The sequence below is a fragment of the Bacillus rossius genome, chromosome 8 (assembly GCF_032445375.1).
Source record: "Bacillus rossius redtenbacheri isolate Brsri chromosome 8, Brsri_v3, whole genome shotgun sequence".
Classification (NCBI taxonomy): Eukaryota; Metazoa; Arthropoda; class Insecta; order Phasmatodea; family Bacillidae; genus Bacillus; species Bacillus rossius.
In genome coordinates this window covers 59,930,819-59,958,077 of record NC_086336.1, presented here as the reverse complement: position 1 = coordinate 59,958,077, position 27,259 = coordinate 59,930,819, and the positions used below count along the sequence as shown (strand labels likewise).

General features: G+C 37.0%; 1 protein-coding gene across 1 annotated transcript in view; it reads right to left on the bottom strand.

Annotated features, from left to right (window-relative positions):
• LOC134535042 (uncharacterized) overlaps positions 1-27,259 on the bottom strand; it is a 168,431-nt gene that overhangs the window by 60,109 nt on the left and 81,063 nt on the right. Inside the window, exons 43-61 of the mRNA XM_063373878.1 lie at positions 25,775-25,931; positions 25,340-25,421; positions 24,456-24,672; positions 21,835-22,326; positions 20,427-20,617; positions 19,587-19,754; positions 18,608-18,751; positions 16,939-17,020; positions 14,360-14,853; positions 13,622-13,777; positions 12,740-13,039; positions 11,967-12,150; positions 10,704-10,860; positions 10,260-10,341; positions 8,931-9,111; positions 8,265-8,472; positions 3,652-3,935; positions 1,596-1,786; positions 931-1,098 (exon numbers count right to left, since the gene is read on the bottom strand). Of these exons, the coding sequence (XP_063229948.1) occupies positions 931-1,098; positions 1,596-1,786; positions 3,652-3,935; positions 8,265-8,472; positions 8,931-9,111; positions 10,260-10,341; positions 10,704-10,860; positions 11,967-12,150; positions 12,740-13,039; positions 13,622-13,777; positions 14,360-14,853; positions 16,939-17,020; positions 18,608-18,751; positions 19,587-19,754; positions 20,427-20,617; positions 21,835-22,326; positions 24,456-24,672; positions 25,340-25,421; positions 25,775-25,931 (3,938 nt within the window). The remainder of the gene's footprint in view (positions 1-930; positions 1,099-1,595; positions 1,787-3,651; positions 3,936-8,264; positions 8,473-8,930; positions 9,112-10,259; positions 10,342-10,703; positions 10,861-11,966; positions 12,151-12,739; positions 13,040-13,621; positions 13,778-14,359; positions 14,854-16,938; positions 17,021-18,607; positions 18,752-19,586; positions 19,755-20,426; positions 20,618-21,834; positions 22,327-24,455; positions 24,673-25,339; positions 25,422-25,774; positions 25,932-27,259) is intronic.

Sequence of the window (27,259 nt, the reverse complement as noted above, 5' to 3'; positions counted from 1 at the left end):
CCTGTAATTGCACTTTCTATTTTTCATAAAATTTGTTCTTATATATTTACTACGTGTTATCTACAAGCGGGAAAATTCACACATGTTGTCCAAATTTTGATTTCTTATGACATTTTACAACTCTCAAATAAACTTAGTACAAAATCTGGAATGAACCATAAAATACAAGGGAGCTATTGAAACAAATTTAAAAGAATACAGCTTAAATAATAGTAACAACCATTTTATTACCTCTCATTTGCAAAAAAAAAAAAAATAATAATAATTTACTGAAGTTATAGGCAGGGACTGTGATATGAAATTGTTACTTGACAATATGTAGCTTTCATATTTATTTGACAACATGCCTTTGTTAAACAACATATAATTTATGAAAAAAAAAAAATGTCACAAAAAAATCCAATGACAAAATTTTAAAGAGGTAGATATCCGACACTAGGCCTGAGCAAAGCTTAGTCTAAGCGAATCAATCGAAGCGCTTTTAAATATTCAATTTGACTTCACCAGAAAATTTGCTATTCAGTTTGTTTGAAGCTTCGGTTGTGATGCAAAGCTTCTCATCTGATGTGAAGCTTTGCATTTGTTGCAAAGTTTTATAAAAATGAAAGCTTAAGAATCACTCATTAAATTTTTTTTTTATTGTGCATGCTTTGCTTTAATGAAGTTGGTTACTTAAAAATAACAAAAGAAGGCTCTCCGCAGCTAATATTATGGTTATTATATATTTTTATTGGATGATGTTTAATAAATCAGTTCAAACATTACAAATGCATCAAAAATCTAGTATTCACACAGGTCATGTATAGGGAAAACATTTAAAATAAAAATAATAATAATAATAATAAAAAACTATTTTATGTTTGTTTTATTTGAAATATAAAGTAATTTTTTGACACATTCAACCAAAAATGGCAAAGCTTCCCTACATACCTATGGGCAAGAGTCTCATTTCTCGTACATCCCATGAGTCCTAGGATAAGTATCTGTTCCGAGTTGACGTTGTGAGTGAGGTAGCGATTCCATAAGAAGTTAAACTCTTCTTCACCACCGTGTCGAAGGGCATTACAATATACCACGCTCTTCAGATCAGGAGGTACCCTGCAAATAACAACGTAAACTTAATGCACATAGCATGGATAAGAATACAGTTAAAAATTGAAGTAATTTTATCACCAAATTCATAATTTATTGTCGAATAAGTATATTTCAAACAGCATTTACATTGAAAAGAATAGACAAATAAACTTTTTTTTAAGTTAAATTAAAATTAAATTTTTAAATTGAATGAAGAAATCTTTTTTATATGGATGTAATATTACTTTGAGGAATAAATGTTACGAACATGGAGATGACCGGAAGAAATTCATTCACATTACTTTTTTTTTGCGGTAATTGAAGGAAACAATGGTGTGGCACCAAAGAAATAACAACAGAGAATATGTGACGGTCTTGTGACACTGTCAGATCGTAAAAAAAAAGCATGAGAAATACCACCGAGAAATCTCCTAAAAAACCAACGACAGGAAATGAAACGAAAAATTGTGGCGGTTGCATTACAAGATGATGTTTTACATAAAAATAAAGTTGCGGCTCACAGGTAGTTGTCGGGGTCGGCCATGAGGAGGGAGAAGTGCGACGCAGCCATGCTCAGGCACTCCCGCTCGCCGTATCGGCACGCCCAGGTGAGTATCTGGTTGCGGTGGAGCCTGGCGGGGTGGCTGTCCGAGGGCAGTTCCCTCAGCCCGACTGCCTGGTACACCTTCTCCATGAGTCCCAGCACATAGCTCTGCCGAAAGAATGACATCCATCAGTCCCGATCTAATTTGCAGTTCCATTAAGTCCCAGCAGGTAGCTCTGCCAAAAGAATGACATCCATCAGTCCCGATCTAATTTGCAGTTCCATAAGTTATCATAAAAAAGAAACTTCACGTAGCTCCTACACCACTTGAAGCATAGTGAAAACAAGAACAGTAGACATTGCTCTCTCCCTCGATTTTACTAAAGGTGAAACTGGATAAGTTTTCGATTTTAAGATTAAAAAAAAAATTTCACAGCTGGTTTCATTTCTATTTTCCAAGCAGTGTCTGTAGACAGCTCTTAAGGCCGTCCCTGGTCCAGCGACTTGATAGGGAATTGCAGGTTAATAAGTGTTTTCAACATCTTCTACAATTTTTCAGATAAAAATTTGGTACTTGGCTTGTTTGCTGCAGTTTTAAAACAGATATCATCTCTCAGATTAATATTGTAGAAAAAATATTCATAAGTATTTTATTTTAAGTTTTTAAAATTAAGGAAAACCGAAAAAGTGGTCTAAAAACAGGCTGTAAAATATACAAATATTTAGAGTCTGCACAATTTTTCCTTTTAAAGTAAAGATAAAAAAAGTAAGCGGTGGCATACTGCTAAATTTATTAGAACAAGAAAATTTCGTATTTTGCATTTTCAGCTATTTTTTCAGTTTTAGCGGCATCTAGTTTTCCAGTGAGTTAACTTTGTGTAAGTTTTTCATAAATGTTGCCGCTATGGAAAAACCGTTGGCCATATCTCGCCACAAATAAAATAAGTGAAGTGCGCACATCTAAACATACAGTTCCTACTACTAGTAGTGTATTTTTTTAAGTCTATGGCCGTGAGTAAAAGCAGTTGGCCATATCTTGGGTAGAAAAAAAGAAAACAAATGCACATCAAACTTTGCAATGCCGTTTTCAATGTAAATAGACAACAAAATAAAGCCGTTGAATGCTTGAATCATTGAAATTATGCCAAGAGAATGACAGTAATTAAATATTTTGACGCATAGACTAAATATTCGGTAAATGCGCATGATATTGACGAAGTAAACTGGTAAAATGCTTTCGTTGTAACAAAAATCTATTTCGTAAATTTGAAATATTTTAACCTTGTATGTATACAGTCATTGGAGGGGAATTTCAAATTATTCGTTAGAGTGATATTTTCGTTAATGTGAAGTTCGTTATATCGGTATTTTACTGAATACGTTAAATTTTTCTTTAATACAAAGCATTTTCCTTCAATTTACATTTTTTTTCTTTAGTCCCCATAGTATGTGTAAATAAGGCGGCTTTGCCGTAATTCTTTAAACGATTGAAGATAAAAATGAGGTAACACAAGTGAACCGAACAAGGATCACACATTACAGTTTGGGTTGAACACATCGAGTTGAGAGTGAACTTATTCTGCCTTTGGGGGGGGTCCTCGGTGGCTGCGATTTTTAACGTGTCACAGCTCATATGGAGAGGTCGTGGGTTTGATCCCAACCAGGTGGTTTGGAGTCCACTATAATCTTGGAGGTCCCAATCCCCTTAAGCCTCTGTGGAAAACCGTGCAACATGCAAATCAAACACTGCCTTTTCTCAGAAAATGGTATGAAAATCAGAAATTAGTACCGTAAAACGGGGTGAATAGAAACAGCGGGGTGAAAAGAAACTGTCCATTTAGAGATTCATAAAAACTAAATCTTCAATGAAAAATCATTCTTAACAATGTTGGCAAATTACTTTAAAAATATAAGGATTAAAAATTAATGGTTTTATTCATAAATACCTTCTTAGCAGACTGTTTCTATTCACCCCGTTTTACGGTACTACTAAAAATCACAGGAACACGGGCGGGAACTGGTGTGCCCTGTACCTGTAAGGCTTCGTGGTCGTACTGGGAGCGACCCCGCAGCCTCCGGTCCAGGAAGTTGAAGGCGGACAGCGCGGACATCCAGGGGACGTAGTCCACCTCCCGGGCCAGGTAGCGGGTCAGCGCGAGGGCCACCGGGTAGCCGACCACGCCCGCGCGCGCCAGGCTGAAGGCGTCGTCCATCAGCTGGGCCCTGTTCAGCAGGTGGATGTCCTCGTAGCCGTCCGAGTCCAGGTGCCGGGCTATCAGCTCCCAGTTGCGGCTGTCGTAGTTCACCCGGTAGAACCCTGCAGGCATTTTTATAACCCTCGGTTATGTACGAACGTATGGTCTGCCGCACTTCTAACTTGTAAGGCACCGGCCATCGTGTAGAAGTAGTGTATGAACACGTGTAAGTAAATATTACAAAGCTTGGGTTAACCGTTCATTTTTTTATAACATCTTATATTTAGTAACAAGATTATATGATGAATTGCGATACAACCAAAATAACACTGCGAAGCATGCCGATACAACATACAACAACAAAATGCAATTTAATACTCCATTCAGCACCAAAATGTAACTAGAAACATGATATCTATATGCAAATTTGACAAAGCTGAAATTACAAAAACAAAGTAATGTTTTATCATGGTAAAATCATTGAATGTAATTTATTTAGCATGAATTTTGTACTAAAATAAGGTTGTAAAAAAATTAATATTAAATTGTCTGAACTTGCATGTCTTTCATTAGTAACATACTTTTACATAAATGATGGTACATGTTTCAAACACACAAAAAATTTCAGATTAATTTATATTTTTCTGAGTAGTTTTGTGCTAAACATGCTTATTACTAATAATTCCATAGTAAAAGTGCATCAGGTATCAATCAAAATAAGACTATTTTGGTAAAATAAGTAGTAAGAAATATTTTAGTTTAATTTTGTTGGAAAATACAAATTTTTAAGACATAAAAACAATGTATAAAAAAAAACACTGAAATCTATTTTTCTAAAAATGAAATCATCCTATAAATTAAACCATAAAAACTTGTCCCTACCTATGATATGTAAGTTTCAACTAAAAGAAAGTAATTTTAGGTACCTGAAAGAGCGTAACACAGGAATGTTACTGCAAGCGACTACACAGGCAAATCAGAATAAATTTATGAATACACACATATACAGAATCCCGCTGATGCGACCCCTCACGGTTTCCGGAAAAACGGACTTATAAACAGAATGGTTGCAATAGAGAATTCGGGCCAGTTTTTACCCCCCCCCCTCCCCCACCCCAAAAAAATAATACAAATACATAAAAAATCGGCTTTGTTCGCATAGATTTCATATTCAAATAGTCTATGGTGTAAAAAAGACTTTTTAAATTCATATTACACCTCGGACTCGCATACCCCGAACAATATGGGTTCCGATAAATACTTGCGCTAAGTGAATTTGTGTCACGTGAGTTCAGCTATGCTAGCCTGCTGGTGGTTATTTTCGTTCAAAACGTGGCGAAGGAACTTGTGTGGATAAGGTAGAAAACATTCGGCTATAAACGAACAATATAAGAACAATGCTATCCTGAAATGCTGTGATATGTTTTTGGAGTAGATAATCACAGCGACAGACCGACAGGATGCGCTCCCGCCCTTGCCGTCAGCGATGTTTATTTTGACAGCTCACGCAATTATCTTTCCCACGTCCCTTCGCAGCGTAAAAAAAGAAGAAGAAAAACATGTTGGAATGCAGATGGAAAAGTAACTATGCAGTAAAATAAATATATTTACGGCCCTGCTAAATTTTTCTATTCAATAAAATTTGAGGTATTAGTGATTTTTCAGCAGAAACTGCTGTGTGACTAATAAACAAATTGTATCATAATAACTTAAACTTACAAAGAATTTATTAACGGCGAAGGACAGTCGTATAAGCCTATAAAAATATTTATTTTACCGAGAATGGACTATACAACCTGTCTTTTGTCACACGCGGTGTGGGAGGGGAGGAGGATGCTGGCCGGAGGAGTTTCTTACGCTTCGTAAAAGCTACCACAGCGGCTTTTCGTGCGGGCGGGTAAGATAACATGACATCTGAGACGGCTTTTCGTGCGATAGTGAACGCGCCGAGCTTGGCTAGACACTGCCGCGTTGACAGTCCAGCTCTCGCCAAGATAAACGTGAACACATAGCACCCAACAAAGTGTAACAGACTTGTTTTTCAGCCGATTTTACTCAAATTTTCGACTTTGTCTGCTCAAATTATCCACGGTTTCTCAAAAAACGGTCGTATAAACGGAATGGCGAATCAGAGGGGGGTCGCATCGGCGAGATTCTACTGTATTTATAAACAGGCAGGTAAAATAGCAAAATATGAAACTAGGGATGGGGCGAATCCTGATTTCCTCAAATCCGAATCCTAACTCAAATCCTCGACTGGAATTGCCGAATCTCGAACCCAAACCCGAATCTTTTAATAGATGATGTCCACATATCTAATGTAAGTGAGATGTATTCTGCTTGCACTAAAAGTCCCTTGACTTTATCACATGTAGTTTGGTACATTTCTGGTATAAGTGTATATAAAGACAAAAATTTTTTCTTGAGAAATTTCAGTTTTAGTACAGATTAGCGGTTAGGATTTTTTCTATAAATAAGCTAGAGGTCTGCGAGCCTAAGAATTTTACTTCGAGCCGAGCTCGAGCTTTTGTGGTACAGTTACACTTTTGGGAAATTATTTTCATCTTAAACTTAGTATAATGTTTGAATAAAATATTAAAATGAAGTGGGCTTATTAATTTTGGGTAACTATTTACAGAGTGTGTTTACATTTTGCACTGCTAGAAAAAAATAACATTTTTTTCCATTGAATCTTACCTGTTTCCATTGGTTCATTAGTAACTGATATCATCCAACTAACATAACCAAGTTAATGTTTGTGTAAATGTAACATATCTTTGGAAAAATTTCATCCTTGTCAATTTTTCTAGAGTCCTTACTGAGCTTCAACAAACTTAGCACCAAAAATCATGTTTGAAAAGTAAATTCACATTGTTTCAACATTTCTACTTTTCAGCACAATAATTCTGAGAGAGATTGTCACAGAGTATTAAATTCTGTTCTTTAATCTATCATGCAGAACAATAATTTGTTCTGCACGTTCAGGAGTTAAATTAGCTCAATGATTGGAGATAGTGTTTCCAGCAAAAGAGAAGCGTCTCTCGCTGGCAACCTGCTTGGCTGGAATGCTTTAGTAAAATTGCTTAACCTCAAAATTAGTGTCATAAATATCTGTAACGGGTCATTAAAGTTTAATTAATTGAAAGTAATAAAAATAAAAGCATTTTACTTACATTTGCCAAAAAAAACATACACAATAAACCTAAATGGAAATTAAAGTCTTTTTCAATATCTTGAAGTCTGAAATATGTTTACTCATGTCATTAAATGTAGAGCTGTATTGAAGAAGCCGATTTTTGCCAATATTTAGTTGAATCGGCTTTTCTGCCGACTTCCGATACAGTACGCTTGTTAATTTTCAGCCGATATTACTGAAAAACGAAAGAGACTGCCATAACCTAAAAATCCACGAGTACCATTTTCACTTTTCGTAGTAGTACTGCATTCTTTCAGATCGCATTATTTCTTAGCAACATGTGCCAACCGTACATATAAAAGTTTAACATCTTTTTTTTTTTTTTTTCAACAATGTTCTTTAATTTAATGTGTCATAAATAAATAATACATTACTATCACGGTAAATATACATCTCAGTTGTTATGGTAACTATAGTGCAAATATGGTAGCTATCATGCTTCTGTAATAATTATGGTATTCTACAACGAATCTTGTTCTTTTTATGGTAATTATCTTAAAATAACTATTGGGTTTGTACTGTAGTTATGGTACATCATTCATATTTCTTTGTATGTTGTTGTTCATTTGTCTTTTCTTCATATTTACGTGTGCCATTATTTGAGACAGGAAGTTTCAGAAAAAATATTTACGGACTTTATATTACACATTTAATGGCGTAAATGATGAGACCTCGGGCAATTTAAACGCTATATACGGAAAAACTTACCATGCGGGACCTCGTAAGCGAGTTTTACTGTATTTTTTCCCCGTAAATAGTAAAAAACTGAATCCTTTGACGAATCCTATATCAGACCCGCCGAAGCTTCGAATCCCTAGGATTCGGCGGATTCGGCGGATATTGGATTCGGTCGCCCCATCCCTATATGAAACACAAGTATTAGATATCACTTCTTCCTGTGACAAAAAGTTTGAAAAGATGGTGAAAGGGATTTAGTAACTGCTAAGGGTATTTGTAAGATATGTACTACATAACGTATTTCTAATAAAATTGCCTTTCACATTATAAAATGTTTGCCCAAAGATTTGCTCTCTAAACATTCAAATACATACCAACAAGCTCTTGTATTACATACAGTAATACACAACTTGCTAAAGATTAATTCTGAAATGACAAGGATGTTAAAACAAGTAATGATTAAGCAGTATTGAATCCATAACCAAGTTGTTTGGACCAATGCAATCAGGACAATTAGTTCTAAGGCTTTGCAAAGCCACATGAACAACATCAGTGCCACTGGATCCCCATGACTCACCAATCTCTTGTAAATTGAAGATGACCCAGTCTCCGCTTCTCGCCACCAGATCTGTAACACTGATGTTTGTCTGCGAAGGTGCCATCCATGCCCGCGTTGTCGTGTCCGAGAAGTCCGCCTCGAGGCGAGAAGTGTATGTCAGTGGCACCCACCACTTACGACTACTCACATCGGCAGTGTCAGAACTTCTTTGCAGCAGGAACTGTTCCTGTGTGCAAAAGAACCTCCACAGGTACTTTACGTTCAGAATCATTCTTAAATCATGAATTCTTCTATTCCAGAAAGTGTAATCAGAAACATAAATAAGCATTAATTAAAATTTTACGGCCGTGAAAAAGCAGAAAAATGGGTTTTGGGATTAAATATTTTCAGGGATGAAAATTCAACATGAAGCATACCATTTTGGAGTACTTAAAGGAGACTGACTGCATATCAACCACATATTTACATGTAACATGAACCTCAAAGCATTTATTATAGACAATGTCTTTCTGACACCAATTGAGGAGGCACAATCATTAGTAAAAAGATTTGTGGGATATGAAATATTTCTGTCTCAGTGTGCATTTACAGGTTAACTGTTAATGAGAAGGGCATCACATTTGGCGCCTAAAGGCAATGCTAATGTGACGTACTGTTGGTGTCATTCAGACTGCTACCACGCACCTGGGTGACGGTGACCGCCCCCGTGGTGTAGTTCCGGGTGACGGTGACCAGCGGGTACCCGCTCTGCAGGGTCCAGGTGTCCATCACCTCCCCCACGCTGACTGTCCGGTCCGGGAAGTCCCGGAGGTACTCCTCGTCCAGGACGGAGAACAGGCCGCTCGGATCCGCGGTGCCGTTACCGCTGGAGGAACAGCGATATCAACAATCACACGGTCCAATCGCCATCGTAAGGCAACACACTCGTGCAATCAAATGGCTTGCTTCCAACCTTTGTTGTGACTAAAATCCTGAGCCAAAAGTCTGTGTCAAACGGTTAATAATAACAACTCTCCAAAGTCTTGTGAATGTTATCTAATGCATTTCTGAGCAAAAGCATGTGACTTTAAAGAGTCTAGCATATACCAATATGCATCATTACCAGCTCATAAGCAAACCAGCAAAGAGTTTCGTAATAGCATCTAGTTGCAAACTGAGTACATAAAAGGGCACCAGAAATGTTATTAAGTATAATTTATATAATTGTTGGGACTTAAAGGCTTGAGCCAACTTCTTGTTCAAGTTTGGTATCATTTCTAAATTATCTGACATACTGGAGGATGATAGCTAGTCTTTTCTGCCAAACACTTCACTATTCACATTCTTCAAGCATACAAGCACCAAGAAAGGCTTCTATAAAATAAAGCCAGTAAGCACTGTAATTTTACCATGCCTTTTTTTTAGTTTCACCTGTATGTATGAAAGGTCTATGTAATAAAATCTTTCCATTCATTTTTACCCACTGACATCAGTGCTGATTAGATTACATTTTATTTCAGGTTAAAAAAAATAATTTCATTGCATATCCTTAAGCAAACAAGTAAATAAAAAATATACTATCACCAATATCCTCCCACCAAACAGAAATAAATATTATTTTTAAAAATTTCCTGGTTTTCCAAGTATCATTCTATGATACGTATTACAATATTTTATGGTTATACAGCATTATAATTGTCCCTTTAAAAATGTTGTTAACTGCATAAATTATAGAAATATTACATATATTACTGCACAAGCACAATTCGATAAAACACAGAAATACCAAATGTTTGAAACCCACACCGTAATACATTTACATTTACAACATAATTAAAGAATTTGATGGCCAAGATAAGTGATTACAACTACATATTTCATTAAAATTAATTTTAGAAACAAAAACATTACTGTAATTTATTTTAACACATCACAAAAACATAATTGATGGTTTAAAACAATCATTAAGTAAGAAAATATATAGTATACTAAAATTTTTAGGTAACATTGTGCAAATAAATGAATTATACTTACAATGTCGTTAGATATTGGTTAAGTCCCCTTCGGAATGTTTCGTGAGTCATGAAGTGCTCCATCATCCTGATCACAGATGCGCCTAAAGCACAAAAGTGTCACGAACAAAAACAACTTTAGTTACAAGCACGTTCAATTTTATTTGGTAGGTTTGCATGACTCGACAATGCAACATAAGGAGGAATAATTTCTAGGTAGATGATCCAGGTATATTCTAGGGTGTACAATAAAAATGTTAAGTTGAAATATATCAATCCTTAATCATACTGCTGTGGCATTTGTCGTAAAATGTAAAAAAAAAAAAAAAAAAAAAACTTGTCAACGGGAAGCCTAAATACTTCCTCTCAGAATGAATTGACTACAGGAAAAGGAAAAAAGGAAAAAAAAAAAAAAAGGAAAAAAAAAGGCAACAACGGGAAAAGGGAAAAGGGGAAGAAAACTCACCCTTATTATACGTGATGGTGCTGAATATTGAGCTGATCGAAGAAGGACTGCCCACGTCGACTGTCAGAGAGTGAGCCGTGCCCGAGGAGTCGGTGGACAGGGCAGTGTGGACTTGACGAACAACAAACTGGTCATCCAGATCCCAGGTGTTTTCAACCTGAAAACGGTGCATGTCAGATGTCTCTCAAAACATTTCATAAAAAGCGGAATTGACGACTTGGAAATACCTACATGTACTACCTAATTAAATTTTTTTTTGGGAATAAAATTAATTAGCGAGTACATGTAGGTATTTTTCCATAATTAGTGTAATCTCAGTCTATATCATTTCCTCTCTATGTGTTATAAATTGTATAAATCTATTATATTCTCCATCAAATTTTATAGTTTCCTGATTTTATAAATCTTTATAAGTTTGATTTAATGAACGTTGAATTGAGTGTGTGTCCATTGTTTGTTGCATCCTTTGAGTATTGAACTTAATTATAACATTGTTTTGTTTCTTGTATGTTTTGTATGTTTCGTGCACACCCTTGCAATCTCTTCAAGGAGTGTTAATGTGCATGTAACAATTGTAAATAAATAAATAAATAAATAAATAAATAAATAAATAAATAAAATAAAATAAATTCCAGCTTAATGAGTCGCTCACACTGAGATCATTAGAAACAGATGAGAAGTGAAGTAAACTGTATGAAGCAGTGACAGAATGAACTGGTGAAGAACATGGGAGAATCCCAAGAAAACCCACCAACTCACACCCATCAACTGTGTCACACACAAAAAGAAAAAATCGGGTTAAACCAGCTAATTATCAAACTCTTATTAGCACTGAACATAGGCAAGTGATCTGACGATCAAAGACCATTTGTGGTAAGTGTCAAGAGTGCCCGACTGAAATGACTGGATTCAAAATCTGATATGACAGAGAATTTCATAGATCTCAAACTGGGTTGTTGAGTTACCTTCTGATCGCCAAATCACAGGAGACAATTAATTGTAAGCAAGTTAAAGCAAGTATTGAAAATTTGACTGATTATTTTTTTCTAACAAGACTTTATTTTTATATTTATTTTTTATTTATTGAACTATTAAAATGATTGTAAGAGCAAATGGGATTCTAGCAAACCTGGTTACAGAAGCTATTTTAAAATATTTATTTAGGTTAAATAAAAATTGAATGTTGTTTAACCCTAATATTTTTTTTTTCCAGCATCCAGCCTTTCTTTCTCCTGTTCAGGAGAAAGACCAGGTGATAGGTACCCAGTGGGCAGCGAAGAACTCGAAGTATCGCGCGAAGCCCTCGTTGAGCCAGGTGTAGCTCCACCACGCGGGGCTGACCAGGTTCCCGAACCACATGTGCGCGAACTCGTGGGCGATGACGGTGGCGATGGTCTGCCGGACGGAGCTCGTGGACACGCCCTCTTGCAGCAGGATCATCCGCTCCCTGGGTGCACGACGCAGAGAAACACGTCCTCAGCGCGTCACTCACACGGCGAATAATCAGTTAGTAAAAGGATTGCGTTGGTTATTACGACCTTTCATTTCATCCACTATCTTGTCCATCCACTAAAATAATATTTTTATTTCCCCTGGGTCCTCAGTAGCCATGATTGCTCATAAGGCTAGAAATATGGGTTTGATCTCAACATGAATAAAAATTACGAAAACTGAGACAGTGCTCAAATGATTTGGAGTCTGCTATAATCTTAAAGAGTCTCTTAATTTGAACGCTTTTTGTATAATCGTACAATGAAAAACCCTATTAAACCAAAAATATAATTTGTTCCAATTTTTTCAAATTATTTTACATGAGTTACTTTTACTGAAATGTTATCCAACCTGTTTCAATTAAAATTTTTTTCTAAAAAGAGTTATCCAGACTGAAGCTATTCAATGTTCACTATTCTTGAAACAGATTAAAACTATACCACTAATTCCAATAGCATAAAAAATGTTTTATTCTTCTTTTTCTTTTTTCTCAGCACAATTAACCTGGCTCATTTTCTTTGTATTGTCAAGTGCTAAGCATGCACCTGTAGGTGACGAGCCCCCAGTTCTCCATGGCTCCGGCCGAGAAGTCAGGGACGGCCACCTGGTCCATCTTGGGCAGGAAGTAGTCCACCCCGGTGTAGTTCTCCAGTGCGGCCATGATCTTCGGGCTGACGTCTATGCTGTACCGGGCCTGCTCCGTCGCGTCCGACCGCTGCCAGGTCTTGTAGAAGCCGTCGCTGGAGCTCAGGTTGCTGAAGTCCGATACCACGAACGCCACCAAGTATGTGGATATCGGCATTGGTGTCTCTTGGAAGAAGTCCCACACCACGTCATCGTACTCACTGCAACAAGTCAAATATTTTTAGTTTTGGAACAAATAAATATCTTAAAATCTTTTACAGTCATGCTTATACCAACAACTTAATTAACCACATTTGAAAAAAAACTACCCTAATTACTACGTTTGCAATCACTTAAATATAAAAACTGTAGCTACGAAAGAACCAAACTAAATTAAAGTTTCTTGTTTGCAGCCTATTGTCTCATTAAATATACAACTATAAAAATTTTAGCTACAGGGAAATGGGTTTCAGCTTCCAGCAAATAAAATAGACTGACTACAGATTTAAAGTTTAGAGCTTTAGAACATTGAAAATTTTCGAGAGAAAACATCATCAGTTGATGAACTGCAAGAGTACCTAAAAGACTGTCACACTTATTTACACAAAGATGAAGAAACATACTTGCAACTTTTAAATATGGTCTCTCCGCAATTCATAAAAATATGATAATTGTGCGTCCCCATGGCCCCCTGGGCTACGCCCATGATTGCTTGTATGAACAACATAATATAAATATATATATATAAATATAAATATAAATAAATATATATATATATAAACAAACAAATTATTCAAACTTACTCATGCAGAGACGATTCCAGTGGCATGTTTGACAAGGAATGCCTGTCTGCTGTTCTTCCTATGATGATTTTAAACTTTGCCTTCAATCCTGGTTCATCGAAACAGGGGAATGCTCGCCGGGCAGATGTAGTCTGAAACTGAGTTGATGCTAGCCATCTAAAAAAAAAAAAAAAAATAAATAAATAAAAATATTTTCATGAAACTCCTATAAAAAAAATAATCATCTTAAAACACATTCATGAAATTTTTTTTTTTAATATTTAGAGTCAAGAATAAATACTATTATAATATTATATAGTTATTTGACTGAAAGAAACAACACAAAGTTTTAGTTCTGAATAAAGGCTAAGACAGAGAAAAGTATGTACCTTACAACTGCACAAGTAGAAAGAGATATGTTTAGTGTATGCAAAACTCCAGTGATTTGAAGCCAACTATACTTTTCAAGGTCCCAATATGTTAATTTGTTTATCCACCAGTATTCATTTCAGACAATAATTGTAGCATTAAAGTGATTAGGTACTTTTGATTCTAATCAAGGTCCCAATATGTTAATTTGTTTATCCACCAGTATTCATTTCAGACAATAATTGTAGCATTAAAGTGATTAGGTACTTTCGATTCTAATGACACATAATAGTGACACACACCTTATATGTGAAGATAATTGAGAAATTGTCACATGGTAAGAAATGTTAAGGAATAAATCAATTATACATTCACAACAGCAATATGTACCTCTTCACACCATTCTTGTAGTAGTACGTCCGGTAGAAACCATTCATGTCCTCGCGGTGGTAGCCCTTGTAGAACATGTGGAGTCGGTAGCGTCTCCCCGCCACCAGTTCCTGCTCCAGCTTGATGTCCAGGAACTGTCGCACCGGGTCCATGGTCACCGCGGCGACGCCCACGCCCACGGATATGGTGTCCTCCTCTATCTCCAGGTCGTGCGCGTGCAGCGTGATGCGGTCCGTGTTGCCGGTCACCACGAAGGTTATGTTGACGCGGCCCTCGAACTGGAAGGTGCCGTCGTCCAGGTTCGGCCTCAGGACCACGTGGTAGTGCTCGGGCAGGATGCTGGTGGGCAGTCGGTAGTCCTGCTGCTTCAGCCAGTCGGACACCGCGGCTCCGTGGGTCTGCAGCCACTGGAGGTTTGTCTCGGCCGACTGCAGGCTGCTGAGGAGGGTGTCGGAGCCGATGTCGGCCGTGATGTTGGCGACTACCTCCTTCAACTATGAACAGTCATTGAAATGCCAATTTATAATGATGATTAATTCAAAAACTGAAACACAAATAATGCTAACAAATATATATTTGGCTTTAAAATAATTTGAATACTGTGAATATTTTGCGTCCTATTTTTCTAAGACTGTGACATTATAAATCTTTGGAATCTGCTAACTGATCCGGTGTTAAAAAGTATATTTTAAGCAACTATACTGCTGTGCTTCTCTTATGATCTGGCTACAGCTAGAAACAGGAGAAATAATGAAATGACTTTAACTGTGGGAGGAGCCAAAAATTAGACCTAAGTGGTTGGAGTTTAATGAGAAAAACCCATTATTTAGTGATGATTACTTTAACTTAGTTAGGCAAGTTTTGACAGCCTGCGGAATTCCCAAGGTTGCTCAGTGATGGATAACGGCACCAAGGCAGGCGTGGGGAGCGGTGGGGGGAAGTGGGGTAGCGACGACCCTTGTAAACCGGCCAGGCGTGCGCGGCACACCTCACGTCAGCGGACCGCACGTGACCGTGCCGGGCCGCCAGTCAGCTCTGAACCTGGCGCGCGTCGCGGTCCTGTCTGTGTTTGTAACAGTATGTGTAGGGGCAGGAAATTTTCGCGAAAAAATCTGAACGCCTACTAGACTGCAACAAGGTATACCCACACCCGCGGTTTCTTCCTGGTGATTGGCGGCCGTCTGTGAGAGAAGTCGTTGCCTTGTTTGCACGAACCACTAAGGACGGGTTTGCTTCCGCACTGAATTGGTGTGATTGGTTGTTGTAACAATCGACATGCACCTCAAAGTAACTCACCCAATCACGAAACACAGACGATGCTACAGTGTTTTAACTTCCAGCTACTATCAGGATCTTTTCGCGAAATTTTCATGGCATTAAGTATGTGTAATGTTAAAAAAAAATATTTATTTTGCCTGACTTTCTTTATTTGGTAGCACCCTCCGATTTAATTAAATTAAAATACAAAAGTGTTACATCAATACTCTTTGTTCCCTCAGAGCCACTAAAATTGTTATGAAGTGCTGCTGTGACAATGGACTGATCACCAGTCGAAAGTCTGTGCGGTTGATGGTCGACCTGGCCATCAACGCCCCCTTCCCTCCGGCCACAGCAGCCACCGCAGGCAAAAGGACAGCGTGTGTGTGTGACTTCCAACCCAGATGGTTCGACTGCAAGGCTCACTGCTGGTTGCACTTCAGTGATGTGTGGCTAACGGCGTTCTGAAGGGCCAACACCCGGAGAATCCTCGCCGTGGGACAGCGCGCGCAGTTCTTCACATCTGACACGCTAGCTGGTATCTGTTCGGAGCAATCCCAACCACTTCATTCATTCCCACTCACTATCAGCCAACTCCAGACTTTCCCTCCCCCTATGTATCCCACCTCAAAGACAGTAAGCATCACGAGTTTTCTAATTAATCTATAATGGTTATGTACAGGGACATAACTAGAGGAGGGGCAGGTTGGGGGCAGACGGGCTTGCGCCCCGGGCGTTGCATTTGGGGAGGGTGCTACACTGCCAGAGTAAGTTTTATTTACTTGAATATCGTACTGTTATAACACAAAAAAAAAAAAAAAAAAAAAATATTAGAGGGCAGATACACACAATTATTTGTACTGAAAGATAACATACAACATGAATATAGTCAAATATTTAAAAACTTGTATTTACGAGTACAATCCAACTTGCGATATATAACAAATGAAATGGCTTCAAATAAATATACATTTATTTACCATCTAAGTTAAATAAAAATATTTGGAAAAGTGGTGGCAATACAAGGTGTTGTCGGCAAAAGTTTTGGTTTGAATGGTTTGTAAGAAAAAAGGGAGTGGGGGTAAGAGGAGGACACCAAGATGAGTTCTTGCCCCGGGTGGAAACTATTCTAGTTACTTCCATGGTTATGTAGTTAAATAAGTGGTGACAAATGTCCATTAACTGAACTCTTTTCAGCAAGTTTTGTAGTAAAATAGTTTCAATCATGTGTGATTATTGTATTTATGCATTAATACTTTTCATTGTTCTGAGGTTAGCTTTCTCATCATACAGAGATCTGTTCTCTATTTAAATATATGCACCTTGTTCAGCTGTTCTTGAGAATAGATTGATCCTGCTATACCAGAGATGACAGTAGCAAGAGCACTTGACTGGTCATTATTGCTGGAACAAAAGCAAAATATGACATTCAAGTTTAGCGTGCATACAATAATAAACTGACTTTATTACTTAACATTTATAAAATTTTTTTTTTCAAATTTTGCAATCTTAAACTGGAAATTTTTATTCAATTTTCAAATAAATCGTTAAGTTCCCATGATCATATTACAAAGCAATTTCAGTTATTTTGGTGTAGATTCTTTTGCAAAATATAACGAAATATATATATTTTTTAAATCTAGAGGTTGAGAACCAGTTCCTTCAGTCATTTTATCCTAAACTATAAAGTTAATATCACTATGATTCACTTTTAGAACATAGTATTTTGTAATGATCAAATTTGCATTCCTTAAGAAACATTTCAAAATTTCTTCTGTTGGTAGTATGTATACTTTTCTGTAAAAGGAAGAAAAATTCTATCCTCTTTTATTTTTTAAATTGGAAATTTGATTATGGTTAAGTTTGAGTCTAAATATATGAAAACAAATACAGTAAACTCTCGATTATCAGTGTTAATTGGGACCTTCGGATGCCCGGATAATTGAATGCCCATAAAAAAAAACGGATAATCCGTTTCACCACTTAAAATTGGTGTATTTACTGGCAAAAGGGTGTCTCTTCAGTAGAATTCTATGAGTACAAGCAAAGGTTTTGTATACCGTGTCCCAGCTTAATGGACCGTAAACAATGCTGGCACTGTGTTGCCGCCATCCTTCACCTGTCACCTTTATTGCTACGGGAGGGAGAGCGGCGGCAGTCCCAACTCAGCATCTCCCTCCACCCTTTTAACGACCTAAACCAAACATACAAAGCATTGTCAACATCTGCGTGGGTCGATGTTTTCATGCTTTTACGTTTAGAAGCCCCTGCCACACTGTCTGATCTACTAGCAAACTGCAAAAGTTTTTCTTCGCTTTTATTAATGTCTCGCACGGTTTATATTCCAATTTCATATTCCTGTGCTAATTTCGCTGCAGTTTCTAATTTTTTTTAACCTGTCCACAACTTCTAACTTCTCTGCTATTGTTAGCACTTTACGTTTCCTTTTACCAGACATGATTACAAAAACAAATGTGCCTGGGAGAACTGATGTAAATAACTGCGTGAAAAATGCCTCTTCCAGCCGTCAGGAGTGTGGGATGGTAAAAGAGGTAGAGGGACTTTTTTTTTTATAGCGCGGCGGGGGCGCTGTGAAAAGAACGCTTGAAAAGAAAATGAAAAAAAAAAAAAAAGGGGGGGGGGGGGGGGAGTTGAGCCGGAAGCAGCAGTCAAGGCATTCCTTTTTGGTTTAAAGTGTGACAAATTGACGGGTGAGGGTGGCGGGGGGGGGGGGGGGGGGGGGGAGGGGGGGGGGGGGGGTGTCTGAAGGGTCGCACGGATAACCCGAAAACTGGATAATCCAGGCCCGGATAATCGAGAGTTTACTGTACAAATTATCTGGACTTTATATTTAATTTTGTGTGAAGGGTACAGCTTGCTAATAATAATAAAGTTTATTCTTTGTCTAGAACTACCCTAATAAACAATTTTTTTTATGCTTCAACATAGAACTTTGTTGACAACAAGTTCTTATGCTGGAAACATACTTACAAAGCCAATATTTCATGGTAGTTCTTAGACAGAAAGTTGATGGCAAAGTCAACACCATAAGGATTGTCGTACACAGATGGGTAAACCCTGGTCATGTCGTGAGCCCTGATGAAAGAGTCGTTCTTAATGGTGTTCCTCATAAACCTAGAATGCAACAGACACAATGGTGAGGCTTGGTGGTGAATCGGAACTAAAACTACATGTATTTTGTATGCATTTTCATAATTTTTGTACGAAGAGTAGGTATTAATTTCTTGATTAATACAACACAATATACAATGTAAATAAAAAGTTAATGGTTACTTTACTTCATAAGTTTTAAAAATATTTTCTATTAAGAATTATTTTGCAGATTTATTATAAAAACATGACATTTATTCAAGATGTTATTTTTGGACATATGCAATTTTTGGTTACACTGTATGTTATAAAAAAAAACCTTGATAACAAAAAAAGATTTAAAAACAGACGAACATGCAAAAACAAAGAAAACAGCTAAAAACAGCAAAGGTAAAAAAAAAATTAAATATAAATGCAGCACAGAAAATTCAGTGAAAGGAGTAAGTCAAAAAACTATTGCAGCACAGATGAACACAGTGGGCTAAAAGACAAGTAGCAAGAAGAACAGTAAAGAAAGGCAAAAAAAGACCTTGGACAATACAGCGATAAACAGATAATGTGGACCACACAACGACAACACAGAGACACACAATATAAAGGGCAAAACTTAAAGATCTGGTTTTGCCAAACATGCCTTGGCCCACAGTCATAAAGTACTTTGGGAAAATGTTTCTCCACTCATACAGGAAGGACAACCAATAAAAATGAAAAATAAAAGAACCAGTATTTATTTTCAGCGACATTTTGATGTTTTTTTAGGTTTATTGTAACTCACCCAAAATGTTCTCCCTACCCATAATTTACACACCAATAAAGTTCAGACATCTTTATGAAATTGTCATCAAAAAAATTAATTTACCTGTGGGCCAAAGTTTCATTTCTGGTGCAGCCGAGAACTCTAAGAATGAGGATCTGCTCTGTGTTCACATTGTGGGTGACAAAGTGATCCCACAAGAAGTTGAACTCCTCTTCGCCACCGTATCGAAGGGCGTTGCAGTACACCACTAGTTTCAGATCCGGTGGTATGCTGTGTACAATATAAAAAAAAGAGTAATTATATTTATTTCATTTTTATTTATTCATTTTAGATTTGTGACATGCCGACCGACAGCTGTGACACTTTAATGGCGGGCACGAAAAAAACCAAAATACAATAAACAGAAAAGAAAAAAAAAAGCTTGAACAAAAACAGAACAAGAACACAATAGATATGGTCAGTGCATGTGGCCAGGCACCGGAAGAAGGAAGTTTTTTAAACTTTTCCTTTATTCATCTGTCTTAAATCCTTTAAAAAGTAATACAGTAAAAATATTTCTATGACCCACAGGGGTAGCCATCCTAAAATTGTATTGTACAATTATTAAAATAAAAAAAAATCAATAAAAAAATAAAAATAATTGTGCTGTATGTATAAAAATGTATGTACATTACATTGGAGCATATTCTACTTTTTTTAAAGGTGTGTTATGCTTGTACTAAATGAGAACAATATTTTTTAACTATATTTGAATTTGATCAAAAATTATATACAAAATGTAATACAATTTTATAATAGTATAGTTAATTCAAACTTCGTTATTGCAAAGTACCAAAATTATGATCCCTTCAGGTTTGTATTATTATGGTTTGACTATATACCCTTTTTGCCACTAGCTGATTATTTTCATTACAAACATTTATTTGAACAGAGGCTACCTACTGGTGCATGTTTGGATTGGACATGAATGCCGCAAATTCACTTCTAGCTCGTTCGGTGCAGGTTTTCACCCCGTAGCTGCACTGCCACCCCAGGATGGCACTCCTCAGCAGCCTGGTGGTGTAGTCATCGAAGGCCAGCTCTTCGAATCCCAGCTCCGAGTAGACGTTCTCCATTAAACCAAGGACGTACTCCTGCAACATGCATTGAGAGCCCGTGTGTGTTTGGGGAAAACTCTCCCGTGCTGTAATTGAAAGAAACTGGGAAATATTTCTTTGTAACTATTAACATTAGAGATGCAAAGTAGAATGAAAGTTGATAAAAGTGGGTTAAACAACCACTTTATTCATATATTCTTTTTTTAACTCTTATTTTCAGCTTGTTTTCATTTGTTTTTTGACGACCCGTTAGTTGCTTATAGAAACGTGAATTTACTAACAGCAGTTGTAAAATTAAATTATGTAACTATACAAAAATGATTATTTAATAATAGAAATTAAATATATAAATTTAAAAAAAACTGAATTTAAATGTGCAAAACTGCGAGACTCTGTACAAGTTTACAATTCAAGAACAGGAATTCCAACACCATCTTAAAGCGTGCAGTGGTAAAAATTTACAGTACCAAACACTTCTACGGAAATATGTTTCATGTGACCGCTTTGCACGAGAAACAGTAAAAGTAATTTACGTTATGTGAAGACCTATATTATTTGGTTATTATTTTTTATTCAATTTAAAAAAGTTAATGCAAAAATGTTTCCATCATGATTTTACGAACATTTCTGTGCAGTTTAAACAGTTTGTATTTTACGTTGCTTGTAGTGGTAGCCATGCTCTAACTAAAGCAAGTTTTTGTTCTATCTAACTTTACCGTGCTGGTGATATATTTATTTACAATGTATTACATACAAGAACATTATTAAAACATAGGATGTTTAAGTTTGATATGTATGGTTGGCTCACGTAGCAAAGAAATAATGCGAGTTCAAAGTATGTAGTAGAATGAAAATTGAAAATGTTATTGGTGGATTTTTTGGTTATGTGACAGGCACTTTCTACTTTTAATAATATTGGCCAAAAATTAACAAGCCTTTCATGAATCGGCAGAAATGCCGATTCAACTAAATATTGTCAAAATCAGCTTCTGCCGATTCCTATCAGTACAGCTCTAATTTAAAGTAATGTATAAATTTCTACTATAATCTAATACTATTTTAATATTACTGGAAGCAGGTAGGTTCAATTTGTACACTGCAGAGAGAAGACCCTTTCTAGTTTTACTATTACACTCTAAAAAATGAAGCAGTAAGAAGCATAAGGTATGACTAAAATCTGAATAACTAAGTGGCTTTTTTTCCCCACAGGATATGAAAATAGAAGATCACAACGAGTGCAAAAAGAAGTTCACCTTGAAGACGTGATGTTCGTACTCTCCCAGCCCCATCATCCGGCGGTCGATGTAGCTGAAGGCACCGAGGGCGGCGGCCCAAGGCACGTACTCCGTCTCGAAGGCGAGGTACCGGGACAGCCGGAGCGCCGTGCCGTAGTCCAGGCTCCCGGCCCGAGCCAGCGCGAAGGCGTCGTCCAGCAGCTGGGCGCGGTTCAGCACGTGGATCTTGTCGTAGTACTCGGAGCGCAGGTAGTCGGACAGCAGCGCCCAGTTGCGGGCGTCGTAGTTGACGCGGTAGAAGCCAGTCTGCTGGATGTTGAAGAGGACCCACTGGGCGGGGCTGGCGGCCAGGCTGATGGTCCAGCTACTGACCTGCAGGCCGGTGAGCCAGTGGTCGGCGGTGGTGGAGGTGAAGTTGGGGCTGGCCTGCGTGGTGTAGGTCAGGGGCACCCACCAGCGGTACGTGCGCGTGTCGCTGCTGTTCGCGTCCCGTCGCAGCAGGAAGCGACTCTGTGAAGAAATAAACGGGTATCATAGTATTCAATCCAACAGGTTCCCTCTTTTCACTACAAAAATAATGGCTATGTATCATTAACATACTTTTATTAGCTTCACTTGTAACTATGTAAACTATTCTTGGAAGTAGATTTTTAACCTACTTATAATTGTCACTTTCATTTGAAACTTTGAACGTACACTAGAGTCCCATTATAGCGAGGTGTCACGGTTCCGGGCTTGATCCTCGCTATAACCGTGTCCTCGCTATAACCGAATTGGACAAATTTTGGCCCCCAAAAAATAAAAATTAACCGAAAATAGCATAAAAATTGTGTTTAAACCTGTATAATTGGAAAATAACAGGTAATATTAACGAAATCTTAATTTCTGTGAGCAGATGTGTGAATTCTCTTTAAAACGATACCCCATAAGTACGGATGCGATCACCGATTGCGTCAAAATAACCAGAGAGAATACCCTGCCACGCCACGTAAGTATAGCATCTTGGCCCGCGGCCGACACAGCATTGTCCTGCTATCTATTGACGCGGGCTGTCTGCTAGCGGCCATGTTGGTTCGGGATGTTGCTAACAAGTGGTGCTAGTGTAGCGCGACGATTTAATTCCTTACAAAAAAGCAGGAGTGCGGCTGCGGCAACGCACGTACGCCTCAAACGTAATAGTCGCTGGAAAACTATACTTTTTTCATTTAAAGAAACCTGTCAACTTTTTTAGAAAATAAATTTGGGATTAAACTCAAACCATCACCACCCCTTTCCCGGACAGATACCACAACAATTGACCGAAACAAAAGTTACAAGAAAACTGCCCTAGCGATTCGGAAATAAAAATACGGTAGTGCCTACTAGAGGTGTAAAAGTAACGAAAAAATGTGTACCCGTATGTAATCGTTACTATAACAATTAGTACTCGTTACTATCGTTACGTTACTCGTTACTTCTGATACCGCATAACATGCTATGTTATGTTGCAGCAACGAATCCAGTCGTATTGCGTACGCGTACAGTATGACGTCGCGTAAATAATAATAAATAGAATATAAACAATTAACAATATTTGATAATTAATAGTTTTTGTTAACCAAGAAACAATTAAATCTCATTAGAGCGGCTTTTTAATATTATCTCTTTTAAGATAACAACCAAAAAAACGTGAAAATACGCGATTATAAAAACAAAATCATACATATTTCTAATTTGTAAATAATACTTTCTTACGTTGTTTCTGTTCCAATCTCAAACTTTGTCTACACACGGCACAGATAACTAACGGAAGTTTCATAAAAGAAAGAAAGGATGGGATTCTATTTTTAAAGCCACGCACTTAGGTGGCGACTGCACGGCTGAAGAATGTGACAGGCGTCAATGGCAAGATGTCTAGTGGTGAGCGAGAGGGGTGGAGATAAAGCAGACAAATAACAAAAGCGCGCTTCAAGCGACCACGCCGTAAATTCCTCAAAAATACCTCGTTATAGCCGTGTTCTCGCTATTACCGTGCTCGCTATAACGAGATTCTACTGTATATGTAATCCGGATGACAATACAACAATTTGGTACCATCGACCTGATTTGATGATGCAGCCAGGAAGTGGATAGTGGATCTTTTCAATGGCTTCTAGTAAACTGCCTTTTTTTTTATAGTCCGTTACTGACTAAAGAGGATATTTTAAAACTATAACATATGAACTTTTTAGTGTATAACACTTATAAAAGCGTTTTTTTTATTTTAAATATAACATTTTTGTATCCAATTTAGTAAATAATACGTATTATTCAGTTGTATTTTACATAGAAAGAATAAACATTTAGGTACAATAATTGTTTTAACAAAATTATTTTTAACAGTTAAGTACATAATTATAATACCCATAAGAACATACTACAAATAAAATTGGAATTGCCCGTAGTTACATAATACAATTCCATTTTTTGTTTTAAATATTTTTAAATTATAACTAAAATATAATTAATTGTTTCGAAACGAAAAATTTATGCAACTAACAATGTTATTTCACTGATAAAGGAATTCATTAACGTCAAGCAGTATTTAAGTTACAGAAACGTATCTTTTAGGACACTGTTTTAAAAGTGATAGAAATATGACTTCTCACATCGGCACCAACCTGCGTGATTGTGGCTGTAGTCGCTGTATAGCTCCTTGTCACGGTGATGACGGGGTAACCTTTCTGCAGAGTCCAAGTGTCCATGATCGTCTTGACGAATATCGGCAGGTTCCTGTGCGCTGTGTCCAGACCGGCCAGTGCCTCCTTGCTCACATCCTCGTCATACTGCTGCTGGATGGCTTCGAAGAGGTTATCGGGCTCGGCCGACGCGTTCCCACTGCACCACATTTGCCAAGACCGTTTCTCATCTTTAAGGTCAAACAGGGGCGTAGCCGGGGGGGGGGGGGGGGGTGTTAACCCCCCCCACCCCCTTTACCAACAAATCTTTATTTAAATTTCTTATTCATCACTCAAACAAATTTCATATTAAAAATTAATAAAATTTTTACCATTACAATATTTAAATTTAAGTACCGAAAACTGCTAAAATAGCAATATTTTACACCTTAAAATCCAAATTTCCCCGGGGGAGGACCCCCCCCACCACCCGCTTTAATACAGATGGGAGGGGAGGGGGGGGGGGCATGCTTCTTAACACCCCCCATACACAAATCCTGGCTACGCCACTGAGGTCAAATATTTATGTGACGATCTAAAGCCTTATACTGTTTTTGCTGTTCCTCAACATATTAACTTGCATGAATGAATACAACTAGATTTCACCACAAAATCTTATTAACTGAAATATTTTACAAAGCAAATAAATTTTGTCACAGCAACGAATAAACAGATTCGCTTAACCTAACTTTCTGTGTGGTCGCTCTAAAAGTACGAGCCTGTTTATTACTTAAGTTACTGTACATGTTTAATTATTTGTTTGAATTAGCTACCTAGTGGCCTATGTTTTATTTTGCAAACATACAATTTTATTCTAACAAACTTACTAGTTCACAAGGTAACGATGAAGAGCAAGCTGTAATGTACTGGATGTTAAGAAGTGGTCCATCATCCGAATTATAGATGCTCCTGGAAAGAAAAAAAAATTCTTATTTATTTGGATGAAACTGTACATACTATGTAAAATAGTTACACACAAGCTTTGACTAGTTTTGCTTTGTGGTAAATTAATTTACAGCTTTCTTCAAAACAAGCTCTTTCAGTAATATTCCATCCAAGCTTGATAAGCATTTTACTCATTTCAGACACAAAAAAAAAATTAATTAGTCAATATCTTATTGAAGGCATTGTAAAACGTGATGGTTTTACAACCATAAATAAAATCAAAATATTTTGACTTCCTGAACACCACTGAGACAATAATTTAACAACTAAGTTAGTACAATACATGACCTAAGAGTTTTGAACTGAATAGTGGGTACCTTTATTGTAACTGACAGTGCTGAACATTGCTCTAATAGCTGTTGGCGTATCCACATCAAAAGTCATAGGATGAGAGGACTCCAATGAATCGTACTGCAAGGCAGTATGCGTTTGCTCCAGGACAAATAATTCATCCAGTCTCCACGATGGTTCAACCTGAAACCAAAAATGATCCATTAATGAATGATAGCATTTACATGAGCTAACTTTATGTTAATACTACACAGATCAATCCTTTTGATTATACACTGTGTTTCATCGCATAATTGTTGCACTGTTATTTTAGGGTCTCAAAATTTGGAAAGAAATTCTCATATAGTAGTCACATGATGGTTATGGTCCCGCTGTTAGATTCTGAGTGCTTTGTATAGGTAGTTAACATGACAGAATAAAGCACTGAGCAACAGCAATCAGTTTTCAAGTTTCTGTCAGATAGTTTGGTATTTATAATGGGAAAATACAGTAATTACTATTACAGTAAAACTCGTTTAAGATATACCAGCAAAATACAGTTTCTCATTCAATATAATCAAATGTTTTGGTCCTGTCATTTTCTAAATAAGTTTTACTTAATTTTTTTTTCATGCAAGACTTGCCCATGAACTTCTATTCTCTTATAAAACAATGTATTTTTAAGTTGAATTCTATCATTCGTTCTGATATTACTGCTTACTTATTTAATTAAAAGATATACAAAGTTTTCCGATGTGTAAATTTTCTTTTTAAAGAAGTTTTCAAATGTTATAACCTTTATCTGTTTGTCTTCGTTGCCGCTGTGTGCCACATATAAAAATCTAGCCAGCGCTAGTTGGCATAATTCATGTTTGGTGACGTTGATACCCGTATAGAGTGCGCGCGCGTAGCAGAATATAGATATTGATAGCTCGCAAACTGCATGCAAAACACGCGTTCTGTCTAGTGCCAAGTAAACTACATTTGATAGTCTGCACTCCTTCGTGGTTAGTGTGAACTATGATAGTTATGCGTTATTTACGGCTCACATTTTGGGTTACAGTTTCCATTTTTTTATATTTAAAGTTCAATAAAATATGCTATTGTTGCATGACTTATTAATTTAAATTGTTTGGCATGCTTTTGTATACTCTACTTTTTAATTAAACATACCGTAATCACTCGCGTAATGTCCGCAGTAATTTGACCACTTTTTTGGCCAAAAAAATGGGGTGCGGACATTATGCGAGGAAAAACAAAAATACAAAATTTTGTGTCTTAATTATTACTAAAAAGGCACAAAACGTATCTAAAATCAATTTGGATTTAACTAGCTACGTATTTTAAAAGAATATTGCTGCGGGATCGCTTGCAAACAACCCGGCTTAGACCATGTTTACTTTGCTGTAATTGCCACCGGTAACTGTCTCGCACCCGCTGGAACATTAAAAAAAATTACGCGCTACACTGAAATAACTGTGGTTACGTGTGCCTTATTAATGTGATTAATATGTGATGGATTAAAACGGCTA